This window comes from Papilio xuthus, unplaced genomic scaffold (genome assembly GCF_000836235.2).
Source record: "Papilio xuthus unplaced genomic scaffold, Pxut_1.1 DF825946.1, whole genome shotgun sequence".
NCBI lineage: Eukaryota > Metazoa > Arthropoda > Insecta > Lepidoptera > Papilionidae > Papilio > Papilio xuthus.
The window spans coordinates 6,155,828-6,180,180 of NW_013532703.1; the positions used below are offsets into that span (position 1 = coordinate 6,155,828).

General features: G+C 32.8%; 4 protein-coding genes and 1 long non-coding RNA gene across 5 annotated transcripts; 4 read left to right on the forward strand and 1 right to left on the reverse strand.

Annotated features, from left to right (window-relative positions):
• Positions 1 to 527: 527 nt before the first annotated feature.
• On the reverse strand, positions 528 to 1,104 carry LOC106124035 (uncharacterized). The gene is made up of 3 exons (XR_001228180.1): positions 947 to 1,104; positions 682 to 867; positions 528 to 603 (listed from the first exon to the last, which is right to left on the reverse strand). It is a non-coding gene; the product is annotated as an uncharacterized LOC106124035 (long non-coding RNA).
• Positions 1,105 to 1,435: 331 nt separating this feature from the next.
• LOC106124949 (reticulocyte-binding protein 2-like) lies at positions 1,436 to 4,496 on the forward strand (the record flags this gene model as incomplete). The annotated part of the gene is made up of 2 exons (XM_013321993.1): positions 1,436 to 1,788; positions 1,872 to 4,496. Coding segments are annotated over exons 1-2 (2,898 nt in total), but the record flags the coding sequence as incomplete, so codon positions are not given.
• Positions 4,497 to 4,835: 339 nt separating this feature from the next.
• Positions 4,836 to 10,320, forward strand: LOC106124920 (breast cancer type 2 susceptibility protein homolog). The gene is made up of 8 exons (XM_013321948.1): positions 4,836 to 5,668; positions 5,920 to 6,097; positions 6,254 to 6,461; positions 6,570 to 6,679; positions 7,296 to 7,397; positions 8,029 to 8,221; positions 8,598 to 8,694; positions 9,165 to 10,320. Exons 1-8 carry the CDS (start codon positions 4,881 to 4,883, stop codon positions 10,267 to 10,269), a joined length of 2,781 nt encoding a protein of 926 aa, XP_013177402.1. The 5' UTR covers positions 4,836 to 4,880; the 3' UTR covers positions 10,270 to 10,320.
• A 761-nt stretch (positions 10,321 to 11,081) lies between these two features.
• On the forward strand, positions 11,082 to 23,114 carry GlyS (glycogen [starch] synthase). The gene is made up of 18 exons (XM_013321579.1): positions 11,082 to 11,280; positions 13,947 to 14,091; positions 14,907 to 14,984; positions 15,222 to 15,328; positions 15,778 to 15,969; positions 16,395 to 16,489; positions 16,668 to 16,770; positions 16,882 to 16,990; positions 17,348 to 17,501; positions 17,923 to 18,043; positions 18,405 to 18,571; positions 19,061 to 19,175; positions 19,561 to 19,638; positions 19,782 to 19,956; positions 20,304 to 20,433; positions 20,861 to 20,942; positions 21,475 to 21,607; positions 22,915 to 23,114. Exons 2-18 carry the CDS (start codon positions 13,953 to 13,955, stop codon positions 23,010 to 23,012), a joined length of 2,076 nt encoding a protein of 691 aa, XP_013177033.1. The 5' UTR covers positions 11,082 to 11,280; positions 13,947 to 13,952; the 3' UTR covers positions 23,013 to 23,114.
• Positions 22,011 to 22,581, forward strand: LOC106124673 (uncharacterized). Its single transcript, XM_013321580.1, has one exon. It carries the CDS (start codon positions 22,184 to 22,186, stop codon positions 22,469 to 22,471), a length of 288 nt encoding a protein of 95 aa, XP_013177034.1. The 5' UTR covers positions 22,011 to 22,183; the 3' UTR covers positions 22,472 to 22,581.
• Positions 23,115 to 24,353: the final 1,239 nt, after the last annotated feature.

Below are 24,353 nucleotides of genomic sequence, written 5' to 3' on the forward strand. Positions count from 1 at the left end.
TTATTTTAAATATTAACCAAATTATCATTTTTACTGGATATTAATAATAGAATAATTTGAAGAACAAAGAGTTATAAACATAACTCTTAGTTAAATATTTATAACTATAATCTGAAATACTAAATAATATTTAAATTTGAGATAAATGAACTATCAAATTGATAAATTGCTGTTTTTTATTGTTACAATTTGTAGTGTATTTTTTACAAATTTACCAAACCTAATATTAAGCTTATAGTTGTATCACCAAATCTTATTAAAAACTGCACAAAACTATTAATAGTTTTAGTAGTTTAAACAGCAGTTTTGCTAATATAGTGGTCAGTCATCAATCGTTATTGCTTTTCCATATTTGTACCAAATGAATTTCTTACTTTTTCATCAAACTTACTGCTACTGCCCAAAAATTTTCAAACATTATCATTCAGTGTATTTTGCACCACAATTAAACTATACACAAACTTAAGATTACTGTCTCCTCTAGTCGCTTTGACCAGCTGCTTGACGAAGCAAGATATAGATTTTTTCTTTTATCCAATCTTTATTATATGGAGCATAAGTATTTGTTGATTTCTGATATACTAAACAACTGAGATCTGCTAGCTGTAAATAATTACGACAACATTAGCAACAGTACATTTATAATGTATCTAGAAGTATTTTTTTTGTAAACTACCTTACCTGATCAACGAAATCAAACAACTGGGAAATATCGTAAGTTATCGTCGGAGTATTTGGGTTTTTTCTCTTTAAATGCTCCTCGTATATTTTACATACGCCTTCCATACAGTCATTGACGCTCTCATAATCCGAGTACGTTCTGGTTTCTGGCCTGGAACCAGGCTGGACTAGAAGAATTGTGTGCGACTGAAAAATCAAACATAACCTTAGTTTTACCTCCATTTTTCATTTCCCGGATATTTTTCGTAATATTAAAAGTATCTACCATTTTAAGGAATGAAAAGCGCAAGCGTGGAAATTATTTTGCTTTTTGCAAAATAGAAGTAACAAAACTTCTAGAATTATCTGTAAATTCACAAAATATAGGTGTATTTTTTTACTCTCAAACTCTGCTACAGATTATATTCGTACCACAGAAAACATAAAATGAAAATAGGCGGTCAGAAAGACAGATTATTAAAATAATATGGACCATAGACAAGTTAATATTTGAGAAAAGAAAAGCAAGTTTCATAACATCAATTTTGATTTAAAATTATTATACTGGAACCATGAACGGTGGAACTGAAGAACAACACAAATGAAAAACATACATTTACATTTTGTGTTGCCTTTACTCTTAAAATTTATTATTTTAATCTGCTTAATGTTATAATCTGCTAAGATTCTGATGTCAGTGTCAAAAGTCAATGTCAATAGATTAAAACTTGCTTGGTGTTTGTAAAAATAAAAGTTAAAAAGTGGAAACATAAAATCTAAACAAAAACTAGAAGTATAAAACAATTAAATACTGTTTATTACTCTTTAAGTAATGTTATATAAATTTGTACAGTAATGGCTGAAGATAGTGAAAATGTCATAAATTTTGAGTCGATACTCAAAAACAGCAACATAAGAAAACAACAATTGATCTACACTAAAGAAGTTGCTTCTAAGCTTTGTTCCAAAGAACATTATACTCCAAAGGATGTTTTATCAAATGTTTCCAAGCAGTTGAATGCATTACAAAGAGCGGATGGTATTAAAAGCTATAAAAATAGGCTAAGACTTATGAATGTTGTAAAGCCAGCTTTGGAACCAGTTAATTTATTATTTTTAGACAGTAATGTAAATATATTGCTTACAAATTACGTACAATCGGACTTTAGACTTCTTGCATTATTTTTATAAATGTGTTTTTAATTTTCCAGAGACCACCACAAAGTTATCACAAGTTTGAAACCCAAGGTGTATCAGATACACAACTTATAAATATTGTTGTCAACGCTGAAATATTGGCAACACCAAAAGGTGCAACACAGGAATTTGAAAATTCCTTCAGTGAACATCATATTGAAGAAAAGAAAAACTTACTAAATGTGTCACCTGTAATAGCAACCAGAATAGAACCTAACTTAGTAGTGCATAAAGCACCAGATTCTATGGATAGTAAATTAGAAAATGTACCAAGTACATCTAAAATCTGTAATGATAAGGAAAAACAAAACACACATTCAATCGGTGAAGACTTTGAAAACAATGAAGAAGATCCTAATTCTGAAAATAGCATAACATTGAGTCCTATTATTGGTCATAACAAATTACAACTTCCTGAAACTTCCCAATCATTAATTTATACATTGGACGCTTTTGAAAATTTCGAAACATTAGCATTTCCAGTTATCGAACAAAATCCCGATGTTAATTTAGCTAAGGCAATTATAAATTCACAAATTATAGACAAAGAATTGTGTATAACATGTGTAAATGCCACTATAAGAAAAGAAAGATCTAAAAGTCCAATACTAACAAATAGAATATTAGGAAACACTAAGAATAATGAAGTAGATTTTAACAGAATAGATAAAGAACAGTTCAAAGAACCTGATAAAGTTATAAATGATATAATAGAAACAAAACTAAAGAAATCCTTTGAAGAAGATATATTTTGTAGTGATGAAGAGTATGACGAAGATGGTAATTTTATAAAATTACCAGAAACATGTAGATTAGAAAACTCTTTGACAAATCCATCAAATATCAGTCCTGTCTTAGACAAAACAATGTATGTAGGTTTTCAAACAGCTAGTAATAAGAGTATACAAATTCATACAGATACATTTTGCAAGGCTAAGAATATTCTGGATGATTTAGATCTGGATGATGATCACAATAATCCAACGATTATGGAGTTAGTTGAATTATGTGATGATACAAGTAAGAATCAATCAAATGATGGTGTTGACATAGATAAACCAGCATCAGTGTATAAAACGGAAAACCTTTACGGTAAAGAATATGGTGGCAATATTTTAAAAACTAATACAAACACTAGTTGTGCTACCAAAAAACTTAATTTAACAACCGAACAAATTAATTTTTATAACAAACTTGATGATGGTGATTTCAAACAAGTTGTAAATAAGCCTACAAACACAAAAGATTGTTTAATTGGATTTAAAACAGCAAGTAGTAAGAAAATCAATTTATCTGATAAAGCTTTAGCAAGATGTCGTCAGGTTTTTCAAGATATAGACATTAATGAAATATTTGATACTAACGAGCCAATAACTAATTCATGCAGCACAATACATAAAGCTGTAGACATTGATGGAACAAGCAAAATTAAAACTCAATGTAATAATAATAAAGATCAAAATGAATCGCTTGAAGTATCAGAACAAATAGCATTAAGTGATCAAACAATTCTTCAAGAATTTGAAAATGACTTAATAGCACCACCTATTAATGATCTACAGAAGAAACAACATAATAAGAGTGAAAATCCCATAGAAAATAAGAATAAAGGCTTTAATAAAAATATGATAGAAGACATTAAATCTAAAGAAAAGCTTTCAAAAAGTAATAGCGACAAATTACACATTAAACATAAAATTGTAGATATTAATAAAGAAAAATTTGTAGGTTTCAAAACGGCAAATAATAAAAAAATCAAAATTTCCGAACATGCTTTAGCGAAGACAAAAAATATTTTCGAAGATTTAAATCTCTTTAATGAAGTTGACAATGATGAAAATATAAATAGAGAAAAAGAAAGTCATAAAAATAAAGACGCAAATGATCAACTAAATCAAGACATAAATGAGGAAATTTCATCAGATATTCTATTAAAAAACAGTGTTAATATAGAATGTAACACAGCATGTGGGTTTATAACAGCTAGCAAGAAACCCATTGCAATATCATCAGAGGCTATGATAAAAAGCAAGAAGATATTAGAAGATATTGACAGTTGCATAAAGAGTGAAAGAGAATGTGAGACAAGACAGAGAAGAGATACAGAACGTAACGATATTAAAGTTACACTGGAAAGTAACTCCAATATGTGTAATCAATTTAAAATACCGAATACCAATCAAATGAAAATATCTGACAATATTCACACAAGAAGTAAACTTAATAATTTGATGGATGAATTTGTTGGAAGTTGTAAAGCAAAAATAAATTATCAAAGCAAAGAAATTATTACGAATCAATTTTTTAAAGGTTTTCAAACTGCTAGTAATAAGAAAGTTAAAGTTTCATCAAAATCTTTAGCTGCAAGTAAGAAATTGTTTGAATATTTACAAATAAGTGATAACTTCAATGAAACTAATATGAATGAGAGAAGTCACCCAATTATTCAAACTAAATTTGATAATATACAAACTGAAAGTGAAAATTTTCGTAACTTACCAAAAGAAATGCAAATCACAGAACAAGACTTTGCAATTCATCAAGGTTTTAATGGTTTTAGATCAGCAAGTAATAAACTTATAAATGTGTCAGAACAAGCTTTAGTCAAAAGTAAAAATTTGTTTTTAGATTTAGATTTAAATAATGATAAAAATGAAGAAAATAAAAACAACAGAGAAATAACTGAGCATAATTTTATAAATACTAATGAACGTGATAAGAAAATTAACGTATTTAAAAGATATAATCCCAAAAACAATCAATACATGTTTAAAGAAGAAAATAGAGATGTACCAAATAGTAAAAGAATTAAAGTATCCAATACATTTATAGTTGACAACATATCACAAGATTTAAACGAAGAAAACAAACAAATTCCCTTTAAAATTCCATCAATAGAAAATATTACTCCAATTAGTAAAATTTCAAGCAAAAAAAATAACTTTGAATTATTATTTAAAACTGCAAATAATAATAATATTAAAATCTCTGAAGAAGCATTTATTAAATCTAAAAGAATATTGATGGATTTAAATGAAAATGATCAAGTTATTGAAGATAATTTATCTCAAAGTACCCACAGAAAAAATGAGGGTAGCATAGAAAATATAATTAACACTCAATTATTGAATAACTTTGAAGATACTTTTTATACTGAAGATTTTTGTAATTATATACCAAATAAAAAGAGATGTGGTAGCCCTATTCTGTCGTGTCCAAGAGCTAAGAAGCCTAAAAAATTTGAGGTGCCATACAGTAAATGGGAAATCCCCGAAATAAAACCCAAAGAAAAAGATACTTATGAAGAAAATTCTTCTATAACGTTTACATTTGATAAAAATTATAAGAAAAATAATAAATTGTCTTTGAAATCATTAAGGAATATTGAGATTAATAAGTCTATGGTTGATGTAGATCCATATATTTTGACGTTTAATTACGATAACGTATTAAATTTCGAATTTGCAAATAAAAGAAATGAAATTAGCGACGTAACTTGGAATACAGAAGATTTGAAGAAATATTTTTTATCTTTAGTTAATAGTAAAATAATACCCAATGGTTGGTTAGACAATCATATGAAATTGGTAATTTTTAAATTGATTTCATATGAAATGGAATATAGAAAGTCTATGCAAGGAATATGTTCTGTTAAAAATGTATTAGAACAATTAAAATATCGTTATGATAGAGAATTGTACAGTGTAGAAAGGCCTGTGTTAAGAAAGTTGTTAGAAAAAGATGACGTGTCTTCAAAGACAATGGTATTAAGAGTGGTCGCAATTTATGTAGACGGTGTGATAGCAAAGAGGTTCGTAAATATAAGGTTTTATTTTAAACTTTAAACCCCTATACGAATTATTTACAAAACGCGACTTTGATCGTTTGAGACAAACTTCGCCTAATGCCTGAAAAGTAGCTTCAAAAGTCGCGTGGTTAGTTGCCTTAGAGGAATTAAGGTTTTAATATGTCATGACGTGCCGACTTATTTGTTAAATTTATAGTATAACCTCTTTAATTTCTTTAACACAATAATTATGCAATAAAAAAATAATATTACAGTATGCCTGATACAAACAATATTGAACTGCTTCTAACTGATGGTTGGTACTGCATAAAGGCAAGTCTAGACCAGATGTTGATAAGACTGGTCAAAGACCAGAAGATAAGAGTCGGCACTAAACTAGTCACAAATGGCGCTGAATTATTGAATTGTGAACAAGGAATTGCACCATGGGAGGTAATCTTTATTGATAAAAGTACTATGTCTTCTCTCTCTCTTCGCTTTTTCACTTTCTATCTGTTTCACTCTCTTTTGCTGCGTCGTTTGTTTCCACTCTTAGCGATTTTTAATTAGTTTTAATTTAGTTTATAAGAAACAGTCTCCATGTTTTAGGATATTTCTTCAGTAAGGTTAAAACTCTTCGGAAATTCAACTCGGCGCGCGCGCTGGGATGCCAAGCTTGGCTACCACAGCGGGGCGGCCATCTTGAGTCGGCTGTCATGTGTCCAGCTAGAAGGCGGGAAAGTGTCAAAACTATGCGCTCTTGTCACACGAGTGTATCCAACGCTTTATGTCGAAAAGTTTGATAATGGGAGTACAGGTAAAAAGTAATTTTCGATTATTTTTTTGATTTAAAAAAAAGACAAGTTGTTGTTTTTTTTCATGGTAACATTTTTATTACTGGCGATCTTAACATTTATCGTTTTAGTTACGAGATCTGAGCGTCTGGAACATCTGTACCAAATGAAATTCGAATCTGACAGACAGACTCTTCTGGAGAAGATTCACGAAGAAGTACAGAAAGAATTTGTGGACGAGGTAAGTAACAGAAGTAAAAGTTTTAATTTGAAAGAACTGGCTTGATCATAAAACCACAAATATTCAATAAAAAACTATATGCGCACACATCATTGACCTCAATAAATGGAGTGGCAATAAGACGTTGTAGTTTGTGCGTATTTGATTTTCGTCATTTTGACGCTTATCGTAGTGGTTTGTAACGGTGCTGTGGATCCGAACTATTAATATTAATAGAATTAACTGTCACGTAATATCAACAGGTGCGATTAAATCGGAACGAATAAAAACTGTTATTTTCAAGCAATCGCCTATCCATTTATAGAAATCAGTGGCACACATAAAACATGAGACTGTGTGCATTTTGTTTATCGGTATCAATCTTAGTAATATTATATATGCGAATGTTTAGTTGGATGGATGTTTGTCTCAAGGTATCTTCAGAACGACTGTACAGATTTCGCTGAGATTTGGAAAAACACTTAGGCTACTAATTATGTTTTTTTTATTCCGCGCGCACGGAGTTGCGGGCGACAGTTTATTATACTTGTTTTATTGCTAAGATAAAACAAAGACAGTGAGCAGTCTTCATAATAGCGACATCTAGTGGTAAATGTGCAAAACTTTTGTGTACTAGGAATCTCAAGATTCAGAAAATGATGTGGATCTCAGAAATATGGAGACAGGCTCACAGATACATAGAGTAATGAAGAGGAGTCGAGATTCCGGGGAATTTGTTGTATGTATCTTCATTTATATTAGAATTTCAATATCTCTGTATGTAATTATTATGTACCTATGTATTCGCGCGTATATAAGTTTTTATATAAATTCTTTGTGACAGCGTAAAAGACCTAACCGTTTAAGACTAGTGAGGTGTCATTCGATTCGTATTCTTCCCCGGAGTCATCATTATCATCAGCTCACTATACGTCCCCACCGAGTGGCTCGGAGCCTTCCCTAAGTAAAGGGTGATTAGGCCAACCACGCTGGCCAAGTGCGGGTTGGTTGACTTCACACATATCGTTGAATTTCGTCTCAGATATGCGCAGGTTGCATCACGATATTTTCCTTCACCGTAAGAACGTCGGATAAATGTACATATTTTATGTAAATCGGAAATCGAAAAACACATTGGTAGATGGCGGGATTCGAACCCAGGACCTGCAGATTGCAAGTCAAGTGCTTGACCACTGAGCCACCGACGCTCTTCCCCGGAGTGTCATAGACAATCAACTCTTTTTTTTAATTAATTAATAATATTATTCTAGATGAATATTGTCTTTTCAACAATTTAATATTATGTGAACTTTTTTTTAAATATAAAAGCTGTATAAATTGTACTTATAGACTAAAATCTGTGTCTTCAGGCAAATCTGACAAGCACACAATGTACTAGACTACAAAGATATACAGACAGACGGAGAGAGCATATCTTGCAGGCCCTACATGATAAGGTCAATGACAGGGTGAAGGAGCAAGGTTTACAATTAGCCAGGAATGTTGTCCCCGTGATGAAGATCAGGGTTGCAGATATTGGTGATGATGGAGAGGTTTCTAAAGGTATTGTGTATTTTAGTTTATACAGGTCTTGTATTGAGTTTTCTTTTGAAGTACAATTTTTTTATTATCCAAAGTAAAAATTTTAGTTGACTACAATACTTAGATGGTGACAAATGGAAAAAGTATGTGTTCACTGGTAATACATATGCTCAAAAACATATTATAAATACGAATGTTTGGATGGATGGATGGATGTTGGTTAGAAGGTTTCTCCAGAACGGCTGCATGGATCTTGCTAAAATTTAGTATAGACGGAGAACATAGTCTGGAAGACTACTTATAATTTTTTTTATTTCCGCGCAGACCTAGTCGCGAACAACAGCTAGTATTAAATAAATATAATATTGATTTAGTAATTGAATGTATTATTTTCCAGCGATGATGTCAATATGGCGACCAAATGAAGCGGTAATAGAAATTATAAAAGAAGGAACTTGGATCGACGCCTTCAATATTGTACCCACAGCTAAAAGGTATTAGCTTAATAAATAAAAATTTAACAGTGGTAGAGCCCGCTTTAACATCTTCGCACGAATTGTTCCAACTCGCCCGGTGAAATACCACGACCACACAGAAGACAGGCCTCAAGTGGAAGCAATTCCGTGTTTCGTCTGATGAGTGTGCGTCCCGGAGGCCTAATTTAGTCCTCTTTCCCTTCCCACCTTTTTCTTATAAGGAAGGGATGGGAAGTGGAAATGAACTTTCCGGATGAGAGGATGCATAGAAAGGGAATATATTTTCTTTCTGTGCATCCTCTCCTCCGTCGATTAAAGTTAGGCAATGCATATACAATTGCGTATGTCTATGGGCAACGGTCACTTCGCTGTTTCAGCGTTTTCAGGTGACCGCTCGCTCGTTTGCCGCCTTATTATAAAAAAAAGAAAGGCATTTTATTAGCTACATTCAAAATATGTATTAAGTAAAATTAATTTATATGTTTCAGATATTCAGAAATACAACTGTCCGCTGGGAGACAGACAGTTTTCAGTCGATCTAACTATAAAGTCAATGACAAAGATCAAAAAATAGTCGCAAGTCTCAAAAGAACATGCTATACTATTGAAAGTTTGGTCAAAATGCCCATATCTGTCACAGAATACAATGAAGTTGATGTAGCAGGATTAATATTTTTAATAGAGCCATCTATCGCTCAATTTGAAGCAATAAAAGGGCAACACTTCCAAAATGTCTACTTGACAGATACAGATAAAAATATAATTTGCGTCAATTTTTGGGGTGGATTAAAAAAGTACGGATATGAAAATATACTCGATGTCGGTTTAGTTGTCGCTTGTATGAATCTACAGAAGAGGACGGGAAATTCTAGAAAAGGTATACCACAGTATAGAGCCACTGAGTACTCTTATTTCACAAAAACGTCTAAACATTCCAATGTTAGAATAATTATGGACGATTTAAACAAAAGATTATCTTCCATAAATATTAAAGAACTCTGTGGAAGTTGTGTTGCCATAAAGAATAATAATTCAATGCTTAAAAATGTTGAAAATATTTCACCTTACAGAATCAACTATAGTGACTATAATATATCAAAACATAAAGCATTTATTGATTCTCCATTGGCCCGTAAGCCTGATCACGTTGATGATATTTTGAATCTTAGTGGCTTAGACTTTGAGTCGACTTTCAAACAAATCGACACACAAGATGTACCGGCTGATTTATTATTAAGAAAAAAGAAAATAAATGAAAAAATAGCAAAACTAAAAATGTACGGAGAACCTCCACCTTTGAAAGCCATTCATATAATAAACAAATCGATAAATGCAACAAAAGAATTCAAGAGCCCATTGGCTTCGAGAAATGATAATTTAAATAGTGTTGCCAGTGAGAAATTACATGAAAAATCAAATAGCAGCATAAGTTGTACAGAATCGACTCCCGAAATGTGTAATAAGCATATGAAAAGAAACGCAAATCCAGTTAAATTAAATTTTTCTAGTAACCCTCAAGTGATTGACGGCGGTGAAAAAGTTGATCCGTTTGCGGAAGAATTTGACGTCAGTCCACCTTTGAGTTTGGATTGAGTATTGTTTAGTTTTAAGGATTGTACTTGCATTTTATTTTATACTACACACTAACTACAATAGAGTAAGTTAATTATTCGCAAAAAAATTACTATGATCTACCTCAAAACATGATTAGTTGCTTATAGTTACCATGGGGAAATTGAGCTGTGCCTTTAATTTTCATATAATTTGGCTGAGATTGTCTTTAATATGTAAATAGTAATTAAGTTTGCATATAATGTAAAAATTGTACATTTCATTAGACGTTTATTGCGATATAAAGAATCAGTATTTTAATTGCCTAATTCTTGATTGTTATTTTTGTTGATTAATATATTTTCTTTCAGTACTGTTGTTTTCTTTTTATTAGCTATCTGAACGATTTTCTTGTTTTTTTCTATTCCCTCTTAAAGTAATAGTTGAATTATTAATAAAATACGAAAATTTTGATCATTCTTGAGTGAAAAGATTTGATTGAAAAAGTAAGAAAAAAGGCTAGAAACTGAATATTTTAAAATATTTTAGTTTCCCGTTGCTAAATTTTGGCAGTTTTTATAGCAAGTGTGGGTAACACCGTTCCAGAAGCGCAAACGAAATATATGTTTTATGTTCAATAGTTTAATTATGTTAATCGCTTCACTTATTTTTTAGTTTCTCAAAAGATTTATGAATGCAACTCTTTTTAAATTGTAAAATTTTTAGATGCTATTAATATATTTTAATGTTATTTTACAAGTAATGTCTTCTTCGCGGGAGATTTCATAATCTGGCAACATTAGCGTTCATTGTCAGTTGAAGGTCACCTTGATCTTATTCCAGTTTGACGTTTCATAACCTACAAAAAAAAATCATTTGAATTTTCTACCCGCGCAGTCTTGTGTTATGTGTCCGTAACGTACTAAATAAATACGTATGTGATAAAAGTTGCAAAAAAAGTTCGATTAGTGCCACGTATGCAGTGAAATAAGTGATTTATTTATAAATAACGCAGTTCTCAACTATCGGCGTTTTCGTATTCATTTCTAATCGGTGAGCGAACTTTTTTATGGTCCATTGGCCTCCAACTCTTCTTCTTTAATTAACTTTTTGACGTGGTTAAAAATAGTTACGATTAGTACTAATTTTCTTTCATAAAATGTGCCATTCTAGTGTTTATTAATTTAAAACTACAAATAAACAGTATTAATTTTTTTTTCGAAAAAGTAGGTAGATATCTTGAAAAATTAATAAAATATTTGTAAACTAGAATATTAATAGTTTGATGCTTTCGAATAAAGTTATAGAATTTAATAATATTTTATATATTATATTTTTAAACAAGTAAAATGTTATCAATATCACTGTAATTAACAAAAAAATCTCAATATATATATATATATATATATATATATATTGAGATTTTTTATATACATATTAGAAAATTGACTAAAACTGTATAAAAATAAATTCAAATTTTAAAATTACAAATTAAGGTTAAAACATTTTAGATGGCTTTTTTCAATTCTGTATTATTGTTTCCGAAATAAAATATTAATTTTTAAACTTTGATAACTTAAATAATAATTAAAGATAAAGTAAAATAATTACGTTTCATGAATGAAATGAATACTTTGCCAAAAAAACACTCTGATGTAATGTAGACACACCCGAATATCAATATGTAGACAATATTAGTGTCAAATTTTAATACTAATTCTTCACTAAAGGGAGCTATTCAAGAACTGTGAGTGTGGAAGTCAATGTACTTGTTGAATTAGACCTTTAATTCACTTGACAACAAAATGTAATATGTTATAGCTTGATAATAACTTGTTATTCTCAAGATAACATGTTTATATAACTGGTATTTCGTTATCAGGATATGTCAAATGTAAATGATATAATTATAAAGCCGTAAATATTAATATAATGATAAAATAAGGGGTAGACAGAGAATTAGGATTTTTGACTGGAATGTTTGACTTTCTGTCAATATGAAGTAAAACATTCATATAAAAACATTTTATTGCAGTTTAATTCAAAGATATTGACAGTGGGTTTCTGAGTCCAAAATCTCCAATTAAAATATATTATTATCTCTGTTATGTCAAAGATAATGATAGGGATGACAATATGTTTTATACAGAGATTTTGATGTCAGAAACCCACAGTTCGTATAATATTTTTTACAAGTTTCAACTGTTGTTATAATCTGATAAAGTATCTATGTTCATTGTTGCTTTAAAATAATTAAATTCGTGTCATATTACTTGTATGAAATATCTTGTTACTGAAACGAACTACTTCTATATATTATCAGTCACGGTCATCCGACCTTAATTGATAAGATGTCAACCTGTATAGTAAATATTTATCAATGACTTTACTATGTTATATCGTAACCTTAAAATAAGAAGCACATGGCAGATTTAGTTAATAAAATGTAGTATGTTTAATTAATTCTTGACATTATCAAAACTATGGCTGTAAGAGGAGCTTTTAAAATGATCAAATTATATGGAATCACTAGTTGTCGCCTGCAACTCCGTCCGTGCGGGATTAAAAAATAAATAGTAGCCTATTCCTACTGAATATAGATGTAAAATTTTATAAAAATCGGTTAAGTCATTTCGGAGGAGTACAGTAACTAACACTGTGACAGGAAAATTTTATATATAAGAATAGCTAACCAAACTAAGTCTGTCCGTAAAGATTATGTATCATTGGTTTCTGAGACTAAAATGTGGATAAAATTTATCTCGGTTTTGACAAAATGAGAGGGATAATGATATGTTTTATACAGATATTTTTGTCTCAGAAACCGACGATTAGTCCTTTAGAATTGTAGTCATACTAGTTTCGAATCTAGACTTAATTTGACTTCGGTATCCCGAATTTGAACACTAGTTACGGTCGTTGACGTAACGTAGGCGAAGCGTGCCACAGTCTTACTGCCGTCCGCGAACATCGGTCGCCCTTACTGTTGTAAAATGTGGTAATTATGTCAAAGTTAGATAATCTGATTGTCGATATTATATACTCTGTGGTAAGTAAGCTTTCGTTTCTCACGTATTGACTTTCGTCTAGTCTCTGTTTACACCGGAGTTATATTACACCTTTATAATGTAATCATAAACAAATCTTTTAACTTTCGCTTACCTATATTAACATAATATGATTTGATTGTTTGTATTACTCCGAAACTACTTAACAGATTTAGTTATTCTATTTGAAGAATATTGATTACTAGATTTTATTTAATTCCGCGTGGACGAAGTCGTTGGCAACTGCTAGTCTTTTATAGAAATGTTAAGGTGAGTATAGACTAGAGCATTAACTTGTAACAGATCAACGAGCCACTCTATGATACGTTCTAGTGTATCACCTTTTCAAGAACCACATTTGTTTTGGAATCTATGCTATCACCTAATACATAATTCGTAAGAGACAAAATGCTCTAGTGTATATTCACCTTTAAATATAACAACACACCTACAATGTAATAACAAGTGCATCTTCTTGCATTTATTTACATAATTTTCCTGACGTCACAGTAAACGCGTCTTTGGAACACGCCCAGATTTTAATATAAGATATATTTAAATAGTTTATTATTCATTCTTAAGCAAAAAGACGCAAACAACTTATATTAATATTTGCAAAAGCAAATAGGGTGCACATACCAATGTATTTTAAACTCTATTGCCTTGTTTTAGGTGACAATGTCGCGCGACAGGTCGTCCCGTCGCTTTTACCGGGCGGAGTCCACACACGACTTGCTATCGTTTATGGACCGAGGGCAAGCAGCTATAGAGGAGAACAGATGGACATTTGAGACTGCTTGGGAAGCGGCTAACAAAGGTGAGAATCTATGCTCTTCCCACCCTTTCGTTAGTAAAATACGGTAAGGAAGAGGAAATCCAATACATCATTATTGGCCGATTGCAAAATACTCTACTTCATCGTGCTTGTCATTGCTTGTCTTCTGTGAGTTTGTGGTATTTTACTGATAAAATTGACCCATCCAATGATGTCGGCTATACCACTGTTTATACTTCTACTAGCCCGCAACTCCATCCGAGCGGAATTAAAAAAAAACCTAGTCGCACCTCACACTTGTGAAGACGCTTACGTTTTTACAGCAGAGGTGAGGTCTGTGAGGTCGTAAATTTCGCCATGTGTCATGTGTTACATATATCCTATACGTTTTGTATTATCTTGTCTATCAGTTATTTGACTCCTTTGGCGTCTCTGCAATGCTCTATTTCTCACAAGGTTCTGGATACAATAGCCTTTTGTTCGCTGGACATTTGCTCGGACACTTGTATTATTTGAAACCAGTTTGACTTGTCCGTTCTACGACGTTGTATTTACCATTTTACAGTTACTCATAATACAGGATGTTAACCTAGTTTGCGAATAATATTCCGTATGGTCATTTTGGCCATATGTTGAATGTATTTTATGCAGCTATTGGCCTCAAAGCATGTTGTAAACGAAATAAATTATTATTTTTATAACGTACTATAGATGCGACAAATTGTTATTGTGATACGAAATAAAAAAAAAGAATTAAGTATCAAAAATATAGTCATGCCATTCGTACATTTTACATTCATTTGACGACAGGATTATTGTAGTTATTAAGTAACTAAACTAAAGGATGTTGTTTTCAGTCGGTGGTATCTACACTGTTATAAGGTCTAAAGCCTATGTCTCCACGGAAGAAATGGGAGAGAACTACTGCCTACTGGGTAAGTGAAAACTCAGACTATATTTAGTAAAAAAAAAAACAAAACTGCGACAATTTTTTAATGGTGTTTTGAAAATAAATTTTTAATAAATCTATATGATGATGTATAAACATCATCCTGTTTTTTTTCTTAAATTTATTTGTTTCTTTTAAAATGCACCTAAGAGATGGCGCTAGTATGTATCCAATGCTGTCTCTGTTAGTTCTTGTTGTTTAAATATGCTCTGGATTTGTCCAGGACCATACAAAGAGCACTGCGCAAGAACCGAAGTGGAGGAGGCGGAGTTTCCTCCAAACTCCCCTCTCACCACAGCAGTCAACGCCATGCGTAGTCAGGGGTACAAGGTAAGAGCAGGGGTCTTGTTATATCGGTTAATTGTTCACGCAGGTTCTAAGGGTTTAATATAAAATAACTCTAGTAATATTCCAGGTATTGAAATAGTGAAACGAATCATTTGTCAACGGCAACTACAGACTATACGAACCAAGACAATTCTAATTACGTCATTGTATACTTGTGTTAAGCACTTGACTTATAATCTACAGGTCCTGGGTTCGAATCCCGCCGTGTATGTGTTTTTTGATTTACATATGAACATTTATCCTACGTTCTTAAGTGAAGGAAAATATCGCGATGGAACCTGACATATCTACGAATTCAATGATATATGTGAAGTCAACCCGTACTTGGCCAGCGTGGATGACTTTGGCCTAATCGCCCCTAACTTAGAGTATGCTCCGAGTCTCTCAGTGGGGTCGTATAGTGAGCTGATGAGTTATTCCCTGTTTTCCAGTTGCACACTGGTACTTGGCTGGTGGACGGCAACCCGCAGATCATTCTGTTCGACATCGGGTCTGGTGCGTGGCAGCTGGACGGGTACAAGCAGGAACTGTGGGACACCTGCAGCCTCGGCATACCGCATCTGGATGTGGAGGCCAACGATGCGATCATACTCGGCTTTATGGTCGCACAGTTTGTTACTGAAGTAAGTATGTGGTTCTATGGGAAAGTGACGGAACTCACAATTTTTATATTTACGTATGTATATTTTTTGTGTTTTTAACTTGATACTAACATTGTGTTAATTTTAAAAGTAAAATTATATTTATGTTTCTGTTGTCTATCATATGTTGATTACGGATTTATTGGAATGTTATAAATTTACTAGTTATCGCCCTGACTCCGTCCGTGCGGAATGAAAAGAAATTAAAGTTTTCTTCAAGACTATGTTTCTACATCTATGCCAAATTTCAGATCCATGCAGCCGTTTTGGAGATACCTTCTGCACAAACATACACCCATCCATCTATTCCTCCATCCATTATGGTCCCATTTATTTTATTAGTAAGATCCTTTTGTAAATTATGTAAGTGTATTGTCATAAATAAGCAATTATGTATGAAATTCTAGTTTAGGAAGGCGGCTGAGAACTACAGCGACACTCCGCCGCGGGTGGTCGCACATTTCCACGAGTGGCAAGCTGGCATTGGACTTATTGTGCTCCGGTGAGAACTATATACCTAGCTTTGTCTTTTACAATGAGAATGAAAGGGATACAGGAACATTATGGCACAGCTACTTGGGGACTTATAGCGTGGCTTGTAGACTTCTGCCTACCCCACTAAGTTATGACTGTTTGAGATTTTTTGATTTATTTTTTTAATTTTCTTATCTATATTTCAGAGTACGTCACGTGGACGTGGCCACAGTGTTTACAACACACGCCACATTGTTGGGCAGATATTTGTGCGCTGGCAACACTGATTTCTACAATAACCTTGATAAGGTGAATAGAAGAATTTTAACATTCATTTTTATTTCAAAATTGCTATACTGTTTACCGTTTTTTCTGTTATTTTTTTAAAAGGGCGTATTGTCTATATTTGTCTCTTTCTAGTTCTCAGTGGACGAGGAGGCGGGAAAGAGACAGATATACCACAGATACTGCATGGAGCGCGCCGCCGCACACATGGCGCATATATTCACCACCGTCTCTGATATCACAGGTTTGTCTATGGTTATACCAACAATTATTTTAAAGACTAAATTATTACATAATTATCCATGTAGCATATTTAAAAATAAAGTAGCGGTCATGTGCGATTTCCTAGCCTTAAAATTAAAAACAAAAAAACTTAAGTTACTCCCGTTTACATCAAGTACCTTCTACCTGCTACAAGTTCTGTCAAAATTAGTCTAGCCGTTCTTTAGAAAACCCCTCCTCACCTTTTTCTAACAAGAGAAGGATGAGAAAAGAAGGTGGGATTGTCAGGGGTAGAAACATACTAAAAGGAAATGTCTCTTTTCTGTACGTCTTCTCTGTCCAATAAAAAACAAGCGAACATAACATGTGTAACTTCCAGGTTACGAGGCGGAACACCTCCTGAAGCGCAAACCAGACATCATCACCCCCAACGGTCTGAACGTGAAGAAATTCTCCGCACTCCACGAGTTCCAGAACTTGCACGCGCTGGCTAAAGATAAAATACATGAGTTTGCTAGAGGACACTTTTACGGGTTAGTTCAAAATTAATAGTTTTTTTTTATATTAGCACAAAATCTGTTACTAGCGCCCTCTATGTTTTATTTATAAAACTGAATAAAAGAGAGTCCAAGGGAACGAGATATTTTTCTCGTTTATACAGCTTCTCTCTAACTAGAGTTTCTCGCTTATGGAGGTTTCACTATATAGCTGTTTTATTTCATACCAACTGTCGCCTGCGACTCTGTCCGCGTGGGATTGAAGAAAAACTGAATTAGTTAGCTATGTATTCTTCCAGACTATGTTCTATATGTATGCAAAATTTCATCAGATAAGTTCAGTCGATCTGGAGATATCTCCAAACAAACATCTATTCATTTAAACATTCGCATTTATAATATTAGTAAGAAGGTCTAGGTACTTAATATAATTTCTTATTTTATGTTTATGTTTTAGACACTTCAACTTCGACTTGGATAAGACGCTGTACTTCTTTATCGCCGGTCGGTATGAGTACGGCAACAAGGGCGCAGACATCTTTATTGAGGCCCTTGCAAGGCTCAATCATTATTTAAAGGTAAATATTTAACTGTTAGCAATATTTTACATAACACTTTCAATGACTTTAACATCATAAACAAACTCACACAGCGATTGGGCAATAAGTGTGTTAACTTCTGATTTATTTTTCTTACCTATCCTTTTTAAGGATTTTTAATTAAGAATAAATTTTTCTTCATATTATCTATAGTCTCTTTTATTATACGTAATGTCCGCAAGAGGGCGTTGTCATTTAAATTGGTAAAAACTCTCCTTTAAGAAGGACCCTCAACGAGTTCAGAACTAGTGGATGATAATTCACAGGATAATTTCACGACAATTGGCTTTCTAAATCAGTTGTCACCAATGCTTAAAAAATATAATTTATTTCCTTCCAGTCATCAGGTTCGGAGACGACAGTGATCGCTTTCCTGATCTTCCCCGCGAAGACGAATAACTTCAATGTGGAGAGTCTGCGCGGTCATGCTGTCACCAAGGCCCTGCGTGATACCATACAAGACATTCAGCAGAAAGTCGGCAAGCGGATGTACGACATATGTCTTAGGTAATGCTCAAAATGCTTTGTCACTCCATGTAAGTAACAAAGTAACGTCGGATATCCATTTCTCTGACTTTATTCTATTCTTATTGAATAACTAGCGGACGCCCGCGACTCCCTCCGTGCGGAATTAAAAAACTTTATAGCCTATGTGTTTTTCGAGACTATGTTCTACATCTGTTTCAAATTTCATTAAGATCCGTTGGGACCATGTCAGAGACTTTCAAACAAACATCTATCCATCCATATAAACATTCATATTTATATAACTAAGATATTGTGCCAGTTATACAATAAAATTCGTGAATTTATAAAACAGCTCTTATGTACGAATAAATGGCAATAATGCTCATGGATGCGTTTTATTATTTAAACAAAAGATGGCGTCATTATTAACAAAAAATAGTTTAATTATTTTACCAAAAGATGGCGGTTTTATAAACTGAGAAATGAATATCGCTAGATGGCGCTACACGGTGCAATATATTTTTACAGGGGTCATCTACCAGAGGCGTCAGATCTTCTCCACAAGGAGGATACTGTGCGTATGAAGAGATGTATCTACGCGCTGCAGAGGGACGGCCTGCCGCCTATCACCACGCATAATGTTGTAAGTGATACAAGATCTGCAGATCAGTGAACTTATTCCCAGATCAGTTTGTACCTATATATATAGTTATTTTATTTTCGAGCTGTGAACTGCAAGTCATCGGCGAGTTAGCAACTTTTTGACTTACATAGTTATAGTGCATTGGTTTCAGCTGTGAGCTGCCAATCTGACTCGTTTGAAGTGATTCAAACCTGATGTGGACTTTTCATTAGCCCGACTATGGTGTTCATGGTCCACTTTAGTTAAACGGCTTAATTGATTTTAAATTAGGATGATATTTAATTCGTATTATTGTAATTGGTGTCAAAGTAAGAGTTATCTTTTTTGATATTTGTCACTACGTGTACGATTAATTACTTTGGTGTTAATATTTTTCTGTATAAAGGTTGACGACTGGAGCGACCCCGTACTGAACGCGATCCGAAGATGTCATCTGTTCAATACTGTTAACGATAAAGTCAAGGTTTGTATCATTTTCACGTAAAGTACGAATTAAAATAATTAAAATTTCCTTATAATTTTTGTATAGGCTGAAAAAAATGTTTCCACTTAGGACTAGGACAGTGGAAATGCGGCTTTACGGTTGTAACTTAAGATAATTTGCAGGTGATCTTCCACCCGGAGTTCCTGACGTCCACAAACCCGCTGTTCGGTCTGGAGTACGAGGAGTTCGTGCGCGGCTGTCACCTCGGCGTGTTCCCCTCATACTACGAGCCCTGGGGGTACACACCCGCTGAGTGCACCGTCATGGGCATCCCCAGCGTCACCACCAACCTCTCCGGTCAATACCAACCTTACTTAAAACTTTGTAGTTTTTCCTCGGTTACTTGCTTGAAAAATACGGTTTCTGACACTAAAATACTTGTATAAAACATATCGTTAGAGATGTATTTTAAACATGGGATTTGGTCTCAGAAACCTGCGATAAGACCGTTTATCTTAGCCTCTATCACTAGACTGGTGATTACTTAATATCAATAGTTTTGATTTTTTTTTAATTTATCATGTGTTTCCATTGTCCAAATACATGTATAAAAACATGTTATTTTCTCTGTTTTAAAGATTAACGACGCTCTATTTCTGTGAATACATCCAATTTGTTGATATAATATTAACGAGAGTGCGCAGGTTTCGGATGCTTCATGCAGGAGCACATCGCAGACCCGATGTCGTACGGTATCTACGTGGTGGACCGCCGCTACATCTCGCTGGAGGGCTCGGTGCAGCAGCTCGCACAGTACATGTACGACTTCACTAAGTCAGTATACTTCTCTTATTACTGCACTACACTAGGTGTCGCCCGCGACATTAGTACCGTATGTGTTCTTCCAGAACAATTTCTACATCAATTTAGCTGTTCTATTTAAATTTTTATAATATTAATAAGATTTTCATTGAATGACTTTAACAAAACTCATATTATGTAGATACATATAAAATTTAGTTCTTTTTTCCCCTTCCATCCTTTTATTATAAAAAAAGATAAGAAGGGAAATACATTTGACGAAGAAATTAACGCATAGGGAGGGGTAATATTCTCTTTCTGTGAGTCCTTTTCTCTATGGGTTACAATCGCTTCGCTATTTCGGCGAATTCAGTTAGCCGCTTACTATTTTATAGCATAAAAAAACATATGTCTTTGTGTGTGTTTGATGTATTATATTTAATGTATTGTTTTCACGCAGATTGTCTCGACGTCAGCGCATCATCCAGCGCAACCGCACGGAGCGCCTCTCCGACCTCATGGACTGGAGGAACCTCGGCATTGTGAGTTTCACATACAACTAATAACTTTAAAAATAACCTACGTGTAAATAAAGCAATCGCATTGCCAATGGCATTAGAGTAGGGCGAGGTGATCGGGCATAAGGACGCCTGCAGTGCTATCTTTGGAATATTTCCCCTGACACCCAAAAAAAAGTGGGCGCCGTAATGACCTCGCCCAGGGCACTGGAAATGCTAAAACTGTCATATATTTACGTGACCTTGAAACGCAAATCTGTATTAAAATCATCTTCAAAGACGAGATTTGTGACGTGTTATTATGAAAACGTTCTCACGAATATTGTTCATAAAATTAGTATTAGGATTCGTGCAGCATCTTTGTAGAGCGTTAAGTATAACAACTAATTCCATACTAATTTTGACATATTTGTCGATAACGTTACCAAGACGCGTGTCGCAGATATTCGTACTAGGCCCTCTTATATTAATTTTATATAAGTTCAACTATTTGCGTATAAACTTTCCCATAATTGTTAATAGCAATTGGTTTTAATTAGTGATATAAAATTTTCAGTACTACAGACAGGCGCGTGCGCAGGCTCTCAAGATTGTGTACCCTGACTACGTGGACCAGATGGACATCGAGCTGGGCAAGCGCTTCAACTACCCCCGCCCCATCTCCGAGCCCCCCAGCCCCACCCACTCCAGTCAGTATACATACTTACATACATTTTCACTTGGCACGTCAGGTACAATACTACTCTTCTGTTCCATGTGCCAACTTACTTAAAGAGTTGAGACGTTGAAATAACATTATCGTTACAATAAAAATTCCGTCACTGATCTCTATAAATATATACGCGATTACTTGGATATTTCCAACTTTTACTTAATTTAGATAAATCGCATTTACTTTGAAGTGATTCCATAACGAATTTCAATAATGTATAAAACTGACGCGCGATAATCACCTCACTTATCGAATATTATCGTTACTTTGATACATTTTTGAAGTTCCTTATGGAATCGCTTTGAAACGAACACAATTTGTCGAACCCCATATGTTACGTCACATTTAATTCTATATAAATTATCAAAAAAATCAAATACGCACAAAATACAACGTTTGACATCCAGTCCATTTATAGAGGACAGTGTTTTCTATAAATTTCTCGTCATGTTATAAAATAGTCGTCTATTTACCTTTCCTTGTATAAAATTAACAAAAAAAATTATAACAAACAGTGCGTCTAACAGCAAGTCGTCTCACCGCCTCATACAACATGGACACACAGAAGGAGACAAAAGACGAGGAAGTTCAGACAAGCCGCGAAGATGTAAGAAGAAATCCTCTCACAGTTCAGAAATCTTTAGAAATATTGGAGATAACTGATGAAGATCATGACGATGTTGAAGTCAGTTTTGAGAAACCGTTCACAGAATCTGAACATGAAAACTATAGAACACCGAACGAGAACTTTCTAGAACCTTTGAATAAAGCTGTGACTGAACAAATCGATGAACTTATTTCCAAACTAAGCGATTGTATTGAAGAGAGAAGAGACGATTAGGTTTCTTATTTTGTATCGGCACTAAATTTGTTTTATATTATACAAACTTTACGGCGATTTGTGATATAATTATTGACAGAGGAGGAGACCTATAGGAAGGGGAGATATACGTCCTCTCCTTTGTATGTACAAATGTTTAAAACAAGAAACTCATCTGTAGATATTAAAATTAGCGGTTTCTTCGCTATTTTAGCGAAATTACCCACTTACTGTCTATAATTCAAGAAAAATCTAGTAAAATCTTCTAAACCGTTGTAAAGTTTGGATAGCACCGTGTTTTCGGTTTTACGCATAATAACTAGCGTAGTTGTTTTTTTCACAGTTTTACGGTTCGTGGTGGCACATAGTCACAATTGTAGAATAGTACAGGAGTCCATTATAGTACAAGAGTTAATTTAAAAAAATGCATATTAAATATATTTTTTTTTTATTTCTTTGTGCAGGAGCTACAACTCCCGCTGCCTCTGTTCATGGTTCTGATGATGAAGACGAAGTGGACGAGGAAAAGGAGCTGGCAGAGTTAAGGATAAGCGATAAATAGTTATTGTAAGATAATTTCATATAAAGACGTTATTTGTGTGAACGAGTTATTACAGATATATATTTATATATCTTTAAAATACATATATATATATTTGCGTTCTTATACTTACATATAAATCATTATGTAATAATGTAATTTTTATTATATACTTGGGTTCAATTCGATAAAATAATTGTACGATTTGTTTACGTTTTAAATTAATTTAAAAGGAAAGACAAATTATGATAACATTTTTAATTCAAATATTAGTTTTTGAAAGTAATTTTTATTATTATTTATTTATTTAACTGAAATCAATAAATATTTAAAAATCTTGTAATTTAATATATTAACTATAGAAAAATATCATTATTAAAATTTTAAAATTTAAAATATATTTATGATATATAAATAGATTTATACTATTTATGTACTTCTTAAATTTTATATGAAATAAAAAAAATAAATATTTATTTAAGAAATCACATCAGAAAAAATTTAAAAACTTAAATATGCAGCAGGGGTTTAAAATCAAAATGGTTAAATAAAAAAAACTAATATTTTATTGGATTACAAAATATAGCTCTAAATATTAAAAATGAAGCAATAATTCTATAATACAGTCTACTACAGTACTTAGACAAGCGAGAAACCTCTAAGCGAGAGTCTTCCAGTTCCGACGGACGACCTTCATAAACGAGAAACCAAGGTTACAGAAAAACCTTTATTAGCGAGAATATCTTGAACCCTTCTCGCTCATTTTGAATATTAAAAAATCATAATATACTCTTATCCTTAAGTCTTATCCTGGATAAGCAAGAGTCATCTAGTCTGATAGACGACCTCCATCAGCGAGAAACTTTAAAGAGAAAACCTCTTAAAGCGAGAAAATATCGCGATTTCTCGAACTCTCGCTTATCCAGCTTAAAAATTCGGCACAAAATTTATTTTGATTTTAAATCCCCTGATAAGCATATTTTTTGCCCAGTGATTGTTTTTGATGTTACTTATATAAAAAAATATTATAAAATTGTTTCTCTCTATTTCGTGTTTACACAATACTTGCCAATTTATATTTTTTCTACAGGGATTTTTATATTTTTGAAATTATATTTTTATTCTAATCATTATATTTTTTTAAATGAATATTATCATTAAAGTCAGTTTATAAAATAATGGTTATAGCACTACATAAGCACAAATTTTTTTACGATATTTTAGCGAGATTTATTAAGCTAATATATTCAAAAATAATAACGAAATAATATAGAATTATATTTTTATTTAAAATAATTAGTTGATAATCAAATTATTTAATATTTTGTATATCAAGTTTTCGCATGTTTTTTTTTTAATTAA